We start from the raw sequence: 16228 nt of genomic DNA, 5'->3' as shown, positions 1-16228 counted from the left end.
CATGTATGCAATCGTGTATATGTGTATATACAAGTATTCACAAAACTGGAAACAAAGGCAACGTAACAGCTTTCAAATACAGTCTGGTCCAGGAGACAGCCTCTGTCAGCATATATATATATATATATATATATATATATATATATATATATATATATATATATATATATATATATGCGAACAAGCCTGAATGGTCCCACGGGACATATGCAACTGAAAACTCACACCCCAGAAGTGACTCGAACCCATACTCCCAGAAGCAACGCATCTGGTATGTACAAGACGCCTTAATCCACTTGACCATCACGACCGGACATAATGAGGTGATAGCCGAGGCTATTTGAACCACCCCACCGCCGGCACTCGGATAGTTATCTTGGGCATAGCATTTTACCAAATCACCTCATTCTTTGGGGCAACACGTGAGGAACACAAATGCGAACAAGCCTGAATGGTCCCCAGGACATATGCAACTGAAAACTCACACCCCAGAAGTGACTCGAACCCATACTCCCAGAAGCAACGCATCTGGTATGTACAAGACGCCTTAATCCACTTGACCATCACGACCGGACATACATTCCGGACCGGACATTCCGAGTGCCGGCGGTGGGGTGGTTCAAATAGCCTCGGCTATCACCTCATTATGTCCGGTCGTGATGGTCAAGTGGATTAAGGCGTCTTGTACATACCAGATGCGTTGCTTCTGGGAGTATGGGTTCGAGTCACTTCTGGGGTGTGAGTTTTCAGTTGCATATGTCCTGGGGACCATTCAGGCTTGTTCGCATTTGTGTTCCTCACGTGTTGCCCCAAAGAATGAGGTGATTTGGTAAAATGCTATGCCCAAGATAACTATCCGAGTGCCGGCGGTGGGGTGGTTCAAATAGCCTCGGCTATCACCTCATTATGTCCGGTCGTGATGGTCAAGTGGATTAAGGCGTCTTGTACATACCAGATGCGTTGCTTCTGGGAGTATGGGTTCGAGTCACTTCTGGGGTGTGAGTTTTCAGTTATATATATATATATATATATATATATATATATATATATATATATATATATATATATATATATATATATATATATAAATATTTGCTTAATATTCAGTTGTATAATATTTGCTTAATGAGCAGTTGTTGGATGAGCTAAAAATTAAGCAAACTGTTTGCCGTTCATCGGCATACAGTTTTAATTTGTTATAGTTTTTTAATATACTTTGTTTAATCAAATAAAATATTTTACTTGAAAAAAAGCTTTCTCGCTAGTTTATGTAATGTTCATATTCAATGTGGCAGTGCAATCTGGACCATTGGAAATTGACAGGATTATACATTACGGTTTATGTAGACTATATTGGGTTCATGCAGAATAATTTTTGTTTATGTGCCCAATTTTAGGTTCGTGTAGCCTACTTTGGGTTCTTGTAAACTATTTCGGGTTCACATACCAGCCCGTCCTCATCAACAAAGGTCAAATGTTCATTAATCCAGCCACCCGAACCCTCTGTTTATGAATGAAAAACACTTTACACACGACTCAACTGACGACGTATGTGTCAACCCGTCCTCACGCTAGGCTGTTTAAAGCAGCGGCCGTCCTCCCTAGACGCATTCATAAATTTTAACATGCTGTTCATTCAAAACAGGAGTTTTCTCATATTTAAATAATTATAATATATTATCATATTGTGCATATATAGGCATAGATTAGGTTAGGTGTTTAGGTTCTGTTGGCGATTATTTGCATTTGTAGTACGTGGGTGAAGCATTTACAGCGTTGTGGTTCGAACATAATTTGTCAGTGAAGCACTTGTTCCGGAAGTGTTCGAACGAAATTAGTTGTGAGTCGTGTGTAAACCCGTTTTTCATTCATTTTTCATTCGTCTTCGACCGCTGGATGTAATGAACTTGAGTCGAAGATGGGTTGCCCACGTACTGTAAATACAAATAATCACCAGCAGAACCTAATAAGAATTAAATATATAATAATATTAACTTATACATGAAAAGACCAATTTTTAAATAAACATGTTAAAATTGATGAATGTGTCTTGGGGGGGGGGGAGGGAGGGGGGGGGGGACGCCGCCACTCAATCGAGCCTGAACGAGTTGCTGATTTTTATATTTCTCGTCACACACCTCAAAATGCTTCACGCACTCACTGTAAATACAAATAATTGCTAACAGAATCAAATTCCTAACCTAATCTATAATCAACAAAATTATACGTAAAATTATAAAATATTGTTATCGGTACTATCGGGTAAAATACATTTGATAAATGAGTTGTTGGGCCCCGACCAGCCACCCCCCCCCCCCTGCGGGAGGACTGTTGTTGTTGTTGTTGTTGTTGTTGTTAGAGATTCGCTACTTGGAACAAAAAGTTCCAAGCAGCCCGGGGGAGGACTACTTGACCATGGGGTGTCTTTACACAGTACACAACGACCACTACATACGGGTGTGTTTCGTCCTGATCTCATTATCGAAAACTTTATATTTCTACCCACAAGTGCAGTGCTGAAACGAGAGTGAAAATCCAATACAGAACTAAAGACGGAATTATCGTGTTCGCGAAGAGGTAGAGGTAATTACTGCCAGCCGAGTGTGCTAGGCTTGTAGGACTAGTGTTGATTTCTTTAGTGAAGGTGATGGCGATTTACGGACTGGAAGTGTTGGACCCGATGGGGCTGCAGGGAGTGGGTGAGGATCTGTGAGACGGAGGAACACTTTAAGAAGCTACAGGAAAGGACTTGCTACATATAGAAAGGTATAGTAAATATTTTTATTCAATTTTTTTGAGGCTATAGTTATACCACCTCTTAAATACCACGGTTAACACACCCCTTCCCTACTTGCACGAGGCGCCACCCACCACCCACGAGAACACCCACCCTCCGCTTGAAGGCTCACCCATCCACTACCTCCCATGACGGGACCTCTCGCAGTATGGCGCACACCCACCTTTCATAGCGGCACCCTGCCTCATGAAGTCACCTGCCCTCACCCCCGTGCTTAACGGCGTACCCCGCCCCCCTTTCCACCCTCGCATGACAGAACCTCTCCCTCTGCCCCGACGTCCCCCCCCCCCCCATAGTTGACTGAACCCCCACCAACCCCCAACCAAACTTTGTGAGAATAGCTTGTGCTATCTCATCCCTTTGTGTGTATTTATACCTCAATAAACTTATTTCCCACCAACCCTTCCTCAGTATGACCCCCCCCCCTTCACATAACGGATCACCCCCTCCCACCCACCCCGTGAAGCTATACTCCACCCCCACCCCGTGAAGCTATACTCCACCCCCACCCCGTGAAGCTATACTCCACCCCCACCCCGTGAAGCTATACTCCACCCCCCCCCCCACCCCCCACCCGACACAATGAGCCAACCGCCCCCACCCCTGTAATCCCCACCCCTGTAAACCCCACCCCTGTAAACCCCACCCCAATGTCTATCAAAATATTGGAAAACTGTCAAGAGAGTTGAAGGGAAAACTAAGTTATTTGTTTGCCAATAACCGTCGACCTTCCTTCACTTTAAGCATCAGAAGAAAATTTCTGTGTGAGTTGTTGTTTTCCATTTTGTGCAAGTTACAGTTAAACGGCTGGAGGTCTCTGGCACCCTAGGCCTTCATAATGTGGGGGAGTAGCGATAAATATATAATATATATTTGCTGTGATACGAAGAGCAGGGATAACGAAAGGGCAACATGTGAGGAGGAGGGAAGCGAGAGAGAAGTAAAGACCACAGTTTCTTAGCCCTGGTCTTCGTGTCCGAAATTTAGTTTCCTCCCTCGCGTACTTCTTCGGGTTAAATTCGCGGCCAAAAGAGGGTAAAGTGGGGGAAAAAAAGAATTCTGCTTGTGGTGTTTTATGTTCGTGAGTACAATGTTGTTCCTTTGGTCTTTGTTCACTCTCTGGTCCAGTTGTAAGCGAGGCATTGAGCGAGGTGAATGCAGGCTCTTGGGCTCGGCTCAGTCGTCTTCAGTCTTACTCTGCGCACGCGTAATTTAATTTGGAAGAACAAAGGAAGTGTTTGAGATTTATAAATGAAAAGTGTTCTAATGGCGTTTGTGAATCACAATTATTGAATGTTGCCGAGATGATAGCATTATATTCCGCGTGTGTTGCTGCTGCCTGAGCGTATGTGCTGCGGCTCCGCGGGTGCCAGAGGCCAAGTAACCATCACACACATACAAACATCATCACCTCGGCCACAACGTTCATCTGTTATCTTCCTTTTTTCCTGACTCAGCCTCCAGCACACGCTAACATTGGCTCTCCATCCCCCTCCCCCTTGTAGCGGTGATAGGCTACAGCAACATGTACTATCCTCTCCCTGTAGCGGTGATAGGATACATGTCAGGTCGGCTCAGTGATAACTTCATCCCCCACTGTTTATCTGTGAAGCGTACGAGTGAGTCGGAAATTTAATCAACGCGTCGCGGTATTGTGGACTTGCAAAGAAGGATTAGTAATGGATTTCCAAGTCGGATTCCGGGGGGTGAAATTCGGAGTCCAGGTTTCCGGAATTGTCTTTTCGGTTTTTGGTATATATATTTTTCAACTGGGTCCTAGAGCGAGTTTCAAATGCTGATTTTTTTGTGGGTGTAACAGGCATGAGGCGTTGGTTCTGTAATAAAAATGCAGATATTTTTCTTAGCGACTCGGTAGCAGCCTCTGGATCTCTCAACATTGTGAATAGATTCATACCAGCTCCGTTAACCCGGTGGAGCACAGGGCGTGTAGACTCTAGGTGAAAGCCTCGTAAGTATCCGTCCTATTCTTCGGCCATAATAGGGTCGTCACAGGCTACAGTCAACTGCACCTGTGTATCACAGAGCACTGCGTCCGCCCAAACGAAAGATAATAGTCCCACGGGGAAAGGTTTACAAAAAGCAACATTAAAAAATGTTTAAACGATGTTTATTTGTTGATCTCGCGTCCCTCCCTTACCGACTTGGTAGCGGGACCCCGAGTGCACGCTTGGGAAGTAATCAGTCACTCGCAGTGGTAAGCCAAAGTCAATTTCCGGTTGTGTGTTGGACGAGAGACAGCAGCTTCCAGTTAGCTCTTTGTGGGGAGGGCGAGGTCTGGTGTGAGGTTGTGCATGAAGGATGGGGGGTGATGTGCATGTTAACTGGGAGGGGATATGGTAGGGAAAGGGAGGAGAGAGCAGGCTTTAGATGAGCTGAGGTAGGAAAACGACTCTTGCTTGCAGCTTCACCAGGTACGTAAATTGGCAGCCCTATGAAACCTAGTCTTTGTTACAAAAAAAAAGAGAGAGGGAGAAGGGAGAATGGAGAGAGAAGAAGGGGAGAGAGAAGAAAGAGGAAAAGAGAAGCCTGCCTAATTAAGAGAAAAAGAAGGTAGTGGTGAACGAAAAATGTTTTCAGAGTGATAAAAAAGTAATTACCAAAGGATAACGCTGAGGTCATAGTTAATGGCAATCATGCCAATGCCAATGAGGCGAAAATTAGTATGTTTGCGGAATCCAATCATTACCTTCTGAACAATGTGACATGATATACTTTTTGCAACCCTGCAAGCTTGTGCATTTGACCGCAGAGAGAGCATACACAGGGGGGGTGAGCTCTAATAAGTTTCACAACACCCAATTACCTGGTAATTGCACTACAAGGCTCTCCAGCACCGGGCTGCGACAACACCGACCGTCCCGCCCTCTACGCGCCAACAGATGACGGTGTGTGTGTGGGGCGGGCTTCAAAATTATCAATTGCCAACTCTCTGTTAGTACCAGATTTTTGTCGTAGTCGACTGTGACTTCAAAATTAACAAAATACTTAGTTGATCGATTTCTTACAAATAAAACTAAAAATATAAGTAATAAATTAAACTTTAAAATTGTAAAAAAACAAATATTGTAAAATATTGGAAAAAAAGGCTGTTTCTGGCCCCTAAGAAGCGACTGAGCATTAGACTGGACCAGTTTAGAGATCGGTTGATGTCTTGTCACAATCACTTTGTTGGAGGATTGAGATGGACTTTCCCGAGGTTACAGAGCACGACCTCAAGCAGGGAGTCATGGAAGGTAGTCTCAGACACCGATCAGTACATCAAGGTACTCGTTACCTAGGGCCAAGGTGTCAACGCTCTTCATCTGAACTGATCAGTTCTGGCTGGACAAACTATTTCGTCATAACTCTCTCGACTTCTAGGCTCAAGGTTTACCTTAAGGCCTGCATCTGCCACTATGCAACACCTGTAATCTCGGGGATTAAACAGTAATCACTGAATGATTTCAATGTTAGCTGGACCCGCCTCGACAAATAGTGGCTGCCAGCCCGGATTTCAAAACGCTTTGGAAGTGCCTGTCTAAAATGTATCATACAAAATATATGATTTACTTAACACTTAAGCTAATTCCTGTTCTTTACTGTCACTAATTTATTATTTAAAAATATTGCTGATAGGATTTTATGATGACCACCAGAGCCCAAATAATTTGGCTGACGCGGATATTGATGTCCTTTGTGCGTCGTTAATAATTGACATCCCAGGCCATTGTGAGGCATTATCCTCTTAATGTTACTGACTCGCAGCAGATTTTGAGCATCTGGCAGCCCTCTGAGTTACTCAGATAATTAAATTCTTGACTGTTGGATTCTCGATGTCGATATTATTATCTTCCTCGAAATTAGCAATTTCAACGTCCAGGAATTTACTACGTAAAGTGTAGACAAGTGTCAGAGTTGGACTCGGTGGATGGGGGGAGAGTGGGAGAGGGAGTTGGACTCGCCTGAGAGTTATAATGACGAGTTATTGATAACTACAATGACAGGAAGATGAAATTATATCATGAGAAAGTTAACAATTGTCACTATACATCCAGAAGCAGAGAGTCTTCGCTACATATAAAATAAGACTCTAGAGGATAAACTTGGCGCTGCTGGGTAAATAGAAAGAAACCGACATGATAGACTCGATAAAAGCTCAACCAGGCAGGAACATCATCCATAAGAAGCGTGTCTTACGGTATTTTCTCACAAGTTAGTGGTATCATTTTCCATTCTGCCACAACTTGGTAGAAATGTGTTATGGATACCATTAATGAGTTCCAATTTTCTACGTCAAGGTGTTGTAAATAGTCCACAGACGGGTGTAGTTGTTCCATACCTTATATAAGTTATACCATTCCTAGTTTTGAATCAATATATGAAGCATTTTTTTTTAGCATTCTTCCCATAAATATTCTTCCTAGTACCGTCCTTTTAGAAGCATTCTTTCCGGTACCATTTCTCATCCTACCATTCTTCCTTCTACCATTCTACTCACAACTACTCGGTTTTGTGTAAACAAATGATATCCAATTATTGAACTAAAATTCACAATTATCAACGTTCACATCAGCTCGTAAAATCCTGTTTGTAAAAACTGGGGTCGGCCCACTGTGTTGTCCCAGTCTTCTGGGACTTATTGCATGTGAGAAGAGTCTGGGTCGGTGTCCCAGTCCTCTGCCGCCTGGCGCGGGTAACATCGAGCTAGGGGGGGGTTGTCCCAACCCTCAGCCTCCGCGCCAATCTTCCATTACCGATGGAGGAACTGGGCGCTCGAAGCCACCTAAACCTAATGGGTAAAAAATGGGCGATGGGGATGCAATTTGTGAAGAGGCCCTACTGCGGCGGAGTATAATAGGTAGACTAGATGAGGCAGAGGGAGGGGCGAGATTGGGATTGAGTGTGGCGTTGCGAAGAGAGATGGGCTGCTGTGGGATGGAACAGGATGACATGGAATAGTGTGAAGGGAAAGAGAGAGGACAGACTGGAAAGGTGAAACAGTGTGATCACGCCTGGAACTCATACTACATCATTTAAGAGCTGAACAAAGGCATAACATATGTGACGGGGAAAAGGCAGCCGAAGGAACAAAGTAAAGTGTTTCAATTAATAATTTAATGCCATGCCAGGATGCTTGTCCTAGACATTAATACGTCTTTTACAAATCATTGAAAAATGGATTTTCCTTTTTTTTACTGAAAATCGAATGTATAAATCTATCCCAGTGTTTAATCCCACACTATAGGTAAACACAAAAATAAGGGGTAAGTTTGTTTTTATTAACATTTAGGGACATCTTTATTTGTGCAGCTATCCTTACAATAATATATACAGTGTGTGTCAAGAACTAGCTACAGGTGACAAGATTTTTTTTTTATTAACATATTAGGTACATCTGCATTTGTGCAGCTACCCTAGATTATATGGAGGAGAGTACAGTGTGTCAAAAAGGTAGCTTCGTGGTGCTAAATATATCCCCATCACACAGATGGTTAGTTATACAGAGGCATGTGATAAGCAGTCTGCACTGGCAGACTCTTGAGTGCATTAGAAGATTTTTTTTAGCAATATGTTAGTCTACGGGCGACGCTACCCACGTTTCACTACAAGCCGTGAGCCTCGTTGCTTATAAAATGTCATCCACACTTCCGTGGAAATAAACATTCCACTGTTTATATTCCATTATGTCGATAGGACTTCAGCCTCACACACGTGAGAGCCACGGTTCGAGTCTCCTAGAGCCCAGGTGAATGGAATCGTCGCTTAGATATACAAGATAACCAAGATACAGTACCGTACGTACATGGTCAGGTCAACAACACTACTTCGTTTTCCTATCTTATTATCATTTACAATAGTAAATTACCAGCGGAGGTTCTAGTCCCAGTAAGGGCATTTGCAACTTTGAAATATTTACAGTAGTGTATAGAGCTTAATCGAGAATATGTTCGTGTAAATTACTACTCTTACGTTGAAGTAGTTCTCTTGATATTTCTGTAATATTGCTTCTTATTGTTTTTGTCTTAGTAATTTCTTGTATGTAGTTATTCACATTTCTATTTTGTCGCCTGAGTTGTCATGTTCAGTTCCCTCGCATTTATCATAGTTCAGTCCTTCCTGATCAGTAAGGAGACTTACTACCATTAAGGAGACTTAATACCATATCTTAATATCATTTCTAATTGTATTTTGCGATTTTTTAAGGTTTAGATACTATTTCGGGAGAGCACTCAAGAATAGGTTTACCATAAGCTGCATATTGCGCTTAAAATGATCAGTTGTAGAGTTTTCGTAGATATGCAGACGTTGCATTTCCTGCCAAAGTTAGTCTGCTAATGTGTGTGCTTCTGGTAATATTTTTTGGGGTATGTTTACTCTAAAAATATTTCTAATTTTGTTGATGTATACTGCTGGCTCCTCTTCGTTCTATACTACTCGTGCGATCTTCTCACGCCCAATCCTATCCTCATAACGCTGCATTTAACTGGGTTAACGTCCAGTAGTAAGTTTCGGAAACCCTCTGAAATGTATCTAGTTTTGCAATGTATTACTGCCCTGTATTGTGTGGTTTCTCATTAGTTTAGCATCATTGATATAATGGAGCCTATTTTTTTGTTAGAACCTTGACATATTAGAAACATTATAGTGTCGACCACTGTGGTACTTCCCTCACTACACCTATGGTAACTACCACTGTGGTACTTCCCTCACTACACCTGTGGTAACTCGGGACGGGTTAAATAATTCGCTAACACACACAAATCACAGTCTCGTGGTAGAGTACTCGACTGGCGATGGCGGGGTCGTTGGTTCGTACCCACCTCACAGCCCTGATGGATTTTCTCAATAATTTGGTAATTTGGTAGCTCACTCGGAACCATCTGTGAACCTTGCCGGCATTAACGTTACTTCCATACTATCACACTTATAATTAATGGAGGGAGGAAATAGTGTGTGGTTTCCCAATCAACTTCCCAAGAAATTAATTAGTTGGTCGCCTTTGATCCACTCACGCCGATGGTTGCTCGTTTAATGGTAAATTTCCTTCCGGTTTCCTTAAGTTTCCGCGAAGGATTGGGGAGGCGCCATGGCGCTCTTGCCTACGGTAAGGCAAGATTTATTTGTGTTTATCTTTCTGTGAGTATTCTGGCCTCAGCCTGCCCAGATTTTTTTCATGTAGAATTAAGTCCAGCACTCTTGACTAAAAAAAATGCAAGTAAGTAATTATCAATAGAAGGCACCAAACCGGGAAGGCTATGTAGCACCATCAAATGCAAATACAACACATTAATTTATATTTTAAGATGTCTACTATTTTTGTTCTAAACCATGGCGTGATCTCCCACACTTAGGCACGCCCCGAAAATTTCAAAAATTTCAAAAATAAGGACAATTTACCTTATTTACTATGCTCGTCTCTTCCCAAATTTATAAAAAACTGTAAGGCTCTTTTAGATATATATATATATATATATATTTTATAACAAAAAATATTTTCTGAGTAATCAACACTCACTTAAATTAAGAAATAGAAATGAAAAGTTGTTTAACGTACAATATTCCGGAGCATCAGAGTTGTGTTAACATCAGTTGTATAAATGTTGTATAGATTATTTTTGGGAAGACTAATGCTTCTCGCAGCAATGCATTTACCTTTTTTAGTCAGCACCAGTGTCGTTCACAATAACATTTTTCAGACAAATATTACACATTGTTAGTAATGAATTTATTTTTTATGGCAGAAGCAGCAAAAAATAATTGCCAGTGAGCAGAGCTTCACTGTCCGCAGTAAGGCTGGGACGGGGGAAGAGAAGACGGGGTAATAGGGTGGGTGTGGAGAGAGACAGGCGGACAGACAGACAGACAGACAGAGAGACAGTCATCGTTTCTCCATCTTCTGATGTGTGGTTTCGTCATCAGAATATCGCTACGATTACACGCACGCACGCACACACACACACACACACACACACACACACACACACACACACACACACACACACACACACACACACACACACACACACACACTCTCACACTTTCTCTCACTCTCTCTCTCTCTCGCGCGCGCGCGCATTTATAATCAAACGCTCTCTCTGAATGCTCTTTATTCCCTACTTCAAGGCAATAGGTTCCATTAATTGCACCAGAGATGGTACCCATATACAGAATATATATAATATACAAAAACATTGCAGTACATAGATAAAGGATTTAGTGAAAGAATCTTAACATTGGAAGTGAATGAAGCATTTTTGGAAAACCTTCAGAATAATTGTATAAGCCCTTTTAAACAAAAAAATTATCAACCTGATAGAACGGAACAATTGGTAAATTCAAGAGATTTGGCTAATATTTTGAGGACGGTTAGCTGGATATTCATAACCGTGTGGATTACGGCTCGGTTGGTACGTCTGAATCATCCACAGACATAAGATTCGATTCTGGTTGTACCGCTTGTGCCAAAAATTCTTCAAGAAGTGCCTCTAATTGCACCTTCAACTCCTTGTCTCTAGCATCACTCCCACTAAATGCCTCTCCATCCCTAACATTAGATTCTTCATTCGTATCGCGCGATTCTGCATTGGACTCCACGGGTGCTTGGTTTCCGCCATTATGCGAGACATGGGCGAGGTGAGGAAGCGGTGTGATGTGGGCCGAAGAGTAGTCTCGAGTGGCAGGAATACGGTCCTCGGGTTCATGGTTACCCCCAGAGCCAGGCGTGTGGAGAGAACTGTCTGCCGAGGACGTCGCCTGAGCCAGAGCCAGCAAGCGGTGAGCCAAGCGATGCACTGCTCGCTGCCGGATCCACTCGCTCTCCTCTTCCGCCGCTACCTGTAAAGGTTGTAGTTATATTATGCATAATATTTACACAACCGCACGAGCCCTTGACCCTTAACTGGGTTTTGAACGTGCGCTTAATCCATTGTTTGAAATTATTAATATGAAGTATTGTTTTTAGAAATACCTACTAGACTCTAGTACATATTCTTCCCCTCCATGTGTCATGTTTAATTTCCAGTGTGTGTAACTTCTCGGCGATACTGCAGATTAAACCCATTAGTTTGTACTTAATCTTTCAGCGAATAGAAGCTTTGCTAGTAGTGCCATTAGTCAGTATGAAGAAGATATCGATACACAAAGGTTTTTACTATTCATGCGAGTAAGAGAAGCTGGCATGTAGGTTAGTGTGTTCTGTCTGTCTGTCTACCATTTTGTTTACTGACACTGCATTAGCTGTTTTCCTATATTGTTGCAGTCCTGTTTCCACTGACTTGCTGTTTAGCATAAATGGAGATGAGAAACAGCCACTTGCTATTTAGTCAGACTCCTTCTTCCTCCTCCTACTTCTTTTAACCCAAGTGTCTCTGGCATGCTGCCTTTCAGCCTTATGCCTTACCCATCAGTCGTTTCTCTGTTTCCTCTTACCCGTATGTTTCAAGCTAGCTCCCATGACTGCCTCTCATCCATGTGTACACGCGCCTGCTATATCACTGCCTCTCAGCCTCGTACCTCTGGCGTCAACTTTCCCTACTGCCTCTCAGTCCGTTCATCAAGCATTAGTCCACTATGCTGCTTCAGCTTCGTACCATTGGGACCACCGTACTGCCTCTCGGCATCTTGTTTCCAGCATAAGCCTGCGAGAGCTACTCCCCTGGTGACATTATTGGGGATTATCTAGCCGAGCAATTCTGTGCGAAATTGGACGAGGGTTAAGTCCCTTCAAAACCTCACGTACAGTATGTGAATAATCTTCGTTTCTGTTATCCGGCTCGCCCACTGGTGACGTCACACGTAAGATTATTAAAAAAATTGTTTTTTTCTCGAAAGTTTCAACGACTACTTGTTATTAGGGAGGGATTATAGCCATAAACAATTATGTTGGTTGAAATAATCACTCCTGGTGATGTCATTATCAAGGATTAGAAGATTGGAATTGTTTCGAAGCTCGGCTCACTGGTGAGGTCGAGAGGACGAGGTTTATAACATGATTTCAAGCTTCAAGCGTGATTTGTTTCTCCTTTACTCTACCTACAGTAACATGTGACCGCTTGTGGATAACGCGTACTCGTCACCAAAATCGCCTACCTCCCCCCCCCCACCCCCTTCTTCCGCTAACACGTTCTGGTCATGTTTATCCCGAAATGCTTAACACTTTCTGATATTTCACAGCGAGTGAGATCCCCTCGGAAGAAAACGGAAATAGCATGGTTGGTCTCGCCCCCCCCCCTCCCCTCCCCTCCCCCCTTTCTCTCTCTCCCTCTCCCTCTCCCTCTCCCTCCCTCTCTCTCTCTCTCTCTCTCTCTCTCTCTCTCTCTCTCTCTCTCTCTCTCTCTCTCTCTCTCTCTCTCTCTCTCTCTCTCTCTCTCTCTCTCTCTCTCTCTCTCTCTCTCTCTCACTTTTTCTTTCTTTTGCCTTCCTTCTCTCCCCCACCTGCAATAATTGCATGAAATACCTCTTAAGAGTCTGAGAGCTATACTATACTCTTCGATAGTAAGCAATTTTCTCAGACTAACAAGTTTACCGTGACTGCGCTCGTCTTAGCGAGCGTTCGTGATATCATTAATACACGCTCACACACGTGCAGCGTTTCTTGATATCATGTACACACACACACACACACACACACACACACACACACACACACACACACACACACACACACACACACACACACACACACACACACACACACACACATGATAGAACCCAGTAGGCTCAGGAATCTGTACACCAGTTGATTGACAGTTGAGAGGCGGGACCAAAGAGCCAAAGCTCAACCCCCGTAAGCACAAATAGGCGAGTACACACATATGTATTCATTCCAGCATTAACATATATACAAGTGCGTTTAAATATTGTATGACTGGTAGTTGGAACATTCTCAATGACAAGTGGTGTTCAAGGAGATATTCACATCCACATATAGACCTGCAGACACAAAATTTATTGTGTCTGTAGGTCGGACACGATAGCACCAGCCGTTTCTTTCACCCAATACACCGACATTTTTACGGGTTCGGCCAATACGTTAAAAATGCGACATATTACTAAGAAAAAAAAAGATCGTAAAGTTGACGTTTTTTTCAGCATTCGCCAAGATAGGCTAGGAGAGTTGTTTCTGTTCGTATGTTTCTGGTTAGGTAGAATAGTTTTATTTTTTTTTTACGGAGTGGCAAATCCTGGTGATAAGGCTCCTTTATAGCGAGAATTCATTAGCTACGGCTATATAGTTCTACCTGTGTGGGCGTGGGTGACAGTCCCTGTCTGTGTGGGCGTGGGTGACACTCCCTGTCTGTGTGGGCGTGGGTGACACTCCCTGTCTGTGTGGGCGTGGGTGACAGTCCCTGTCTGTGTGGGCGTGGGTGACAGTCCCTGTCTGTGTGGGCGTGGGTGACAGTCCCTGTCTGTGTGGGCGTGGGTGACAGCCCTTACCTGTGTGGGCGTGGGTGACAGCCCTTACCTGTGTGGGGCGTAGGTGACAGCCCTTACCTGTGTGGGGCTTAGGTGACAGCCCTTACCTGTGTGGGCGGTGTCATGGTGAGAGCGAGGGCGTGTGCACGTTGCAGCACCGTTGGCGGGATGGGCGTGATAGCGGCCATAGCCAGGCCGTAGTTGGTGGCCCGAGTCACGCCCTTGCGGACGACGTGTGTCAGCTGCAGGCGCCCCGACCCGCCATCCTCACTCTCCAGATGGTAGCTGTGGGGGAGATGAGCGTGCGTCACTCTGGGATGCTGCAGCTGGCTGTGGGATGGTCCCAGCTGGCTGTGGGATGCCCCCCAGCTGGCTGTGGGATGCCCCCCAGCTGGCTGTGGGATGCCCCCCAGCTGGCTGTGGGATGCCCCCCAGCTGGCTGTGGGATGCCCCCCAGCTGGCTGTAGGATGCCCCCAGCTGGCTGTGGGATGCCCCCCAGCTGGCTGTAGGATGCCCCCAGCTGGCTGTGGGATGCCCCCAGCTGGCTGTGGGATGCCCCCCAGCTGGCTGTGGGATGCCCCCCAGCTGGCTGTAGGATGCCCCCAGCTGGCTGTGGGATGCCCCCAGCTGGCTGTGGGATGCCCCCGCAGATGGTGAAACATTCTAGACAACAATGCGGAAGACGGCATGAGTGGTAACACTGACTTGCCAACAAGCCTGCCAACATAATTTAGAAGATGGAATTGGAGTACTCACTTGGCCACACAGGGGTAGAGGTTGGCGAGCCTGGTGAGGAAGAGGGCGTGGGTTGCCAGGACGGTGGTGGCGCGGGCGTGTATGAGCGCCTCCATGATGGCCCAGGCCAGGGCGGCGCCCTCCTCCACGCTGGTGCCGGAGCCCAGCTCGTCCAGCAGCACCAGGGACTCCCGCCCCGCCCCGCTCAGCATGTGCGCCACGTCGCTCATCTACCACGCGCGCGCACACATGTCAACAACAATTAAAATATGTATTGTATATACATGTATCTATAAAATGGAATGTGTCTCTTAAGGATGAAGGTCAGACGCTTTGAGCTAGCCTGATTAAACTTTGCAAGGTGACTGGTGGGTGTTCGGCGACTGGCATAGGCAGGTCGGGGTCGGCTGCGTTGGTGTCCCTTCTAATGAAGTAGGCAAAGATGAAGTGGTGGTAGCCAAGTCTACAGAGTTTCAGTTGTTTATAATGTCACAAAATTCAGATAACAGATTTGCATTCTCAGGATTCCCAACACTAAATTAGCAGACCCTTTTGAGGTCGACCCGGGCACCGCTGGGTACCCCATTTACTCTAATATATATAGTTTTAGCAATAAACATTAGGAAATAACATGATTAGTTTGATTAAAATGTTGATATAAGGCCACATCCCCACACACGTGAACATTAAAACACGCGGGACAGCCTTAGCCCGCGATTGAAAAAATTGCTTTATGATTCGCCTAATTTATTATTCTGTAGGAGTGAAACTTGAGCAGCTTGAGATCAGTCACAAGCACACAGGAGTAAACTGTGTGCTCACGTAAAGTAAACCTCCACTCTTTGTCTCTCTACGATAGGAAAACCTTTACAGACATAATCTACTGAACTAATACATTAACACAAATCACGTTAACGTGATATATATCAGTGAGAAAAATCCACTGGGGCTGTGAGGTATGCGGCTTGGCAATGCTGGGGTCGCGGGTTCGAGCCCACCTCACAGCCCTGGTGGATTTTCTCATATAACACACTGAATCACAGGTTTTGTTCCTGGGTAGTAAGTGGCATTTTCTGATTGTTTATGCCTCCAAAATATGGAAAATGGCTATTATTTCTACTCAAACTTTACTATGACCTTTGACTCGAGGAGCTTAAGGAAGGCGTCTTGGAGATGCCTGAAGAATGTGTATGTGGATGGTTCGGTTACTCTGAGGATTATTTTGTGTAACCGACCTCGCCTAACCTTCTTAGTATGTTAAGATAAGCATCAGTGACCAA

General features: G+C 44.4%; 2 protein-coding genes across 2 annotated transcripts in view; one reads left to right on the top strand and one right to left on the bottom strand.

Moving 5' to 3' along the window:
- The window catches only part of LOC138373598 (uncharacterized), a 179993-nt gene that overhangs the window by 126620 nt on the left and 37145 nt on the right, over positions 1–16228 (top strand). The window lies entirely within an intron of this gene.
- LOC138373596 (mutS protein homolog 4-like) overlaps positions 11026–16228 on the bottom strand; it is a 30880-nt gene continuing 25677 nt past the window's right edge. The window contains exons 18-20 of the mRNA XM_069339881.1: positions 14970–15178; positions 14320–14497; positions 11026–11632 (exon numbers count right to left, since the gene is read on the bottom strand). Coding sequence (XP_069195982.1) covers positions 11192–11632; positions 14320–14497; positions 14970–15178 — 828 coding nt within the window. The 3' untranslated portion in view covers positions 11026–11191. The remainder of the gene's footprint in view (positions 11633–14319; positions 14498–14969; positions 15179–16228) is intronic.

The sequence above is a fragment of the Procambarus clarkii genome, chromosome 42, assembly GCF_040958095.1.
Source record: "Procambarus clarkii isolate CNS0578487 chromosome 42, FALCON_Pclarkii_2.0, whole genome shotgun sequence".
NCBI lineage: Eukaryota > Metazoa > Arthropoda > Malacostraca > Decapoda > Cambaridae > Procambarus > Procambarus clarkii.
Note: the sequence above shows the minus strand (reverse complement) of the source record. Positions and strands in the feature narration are given on the sequence as shown.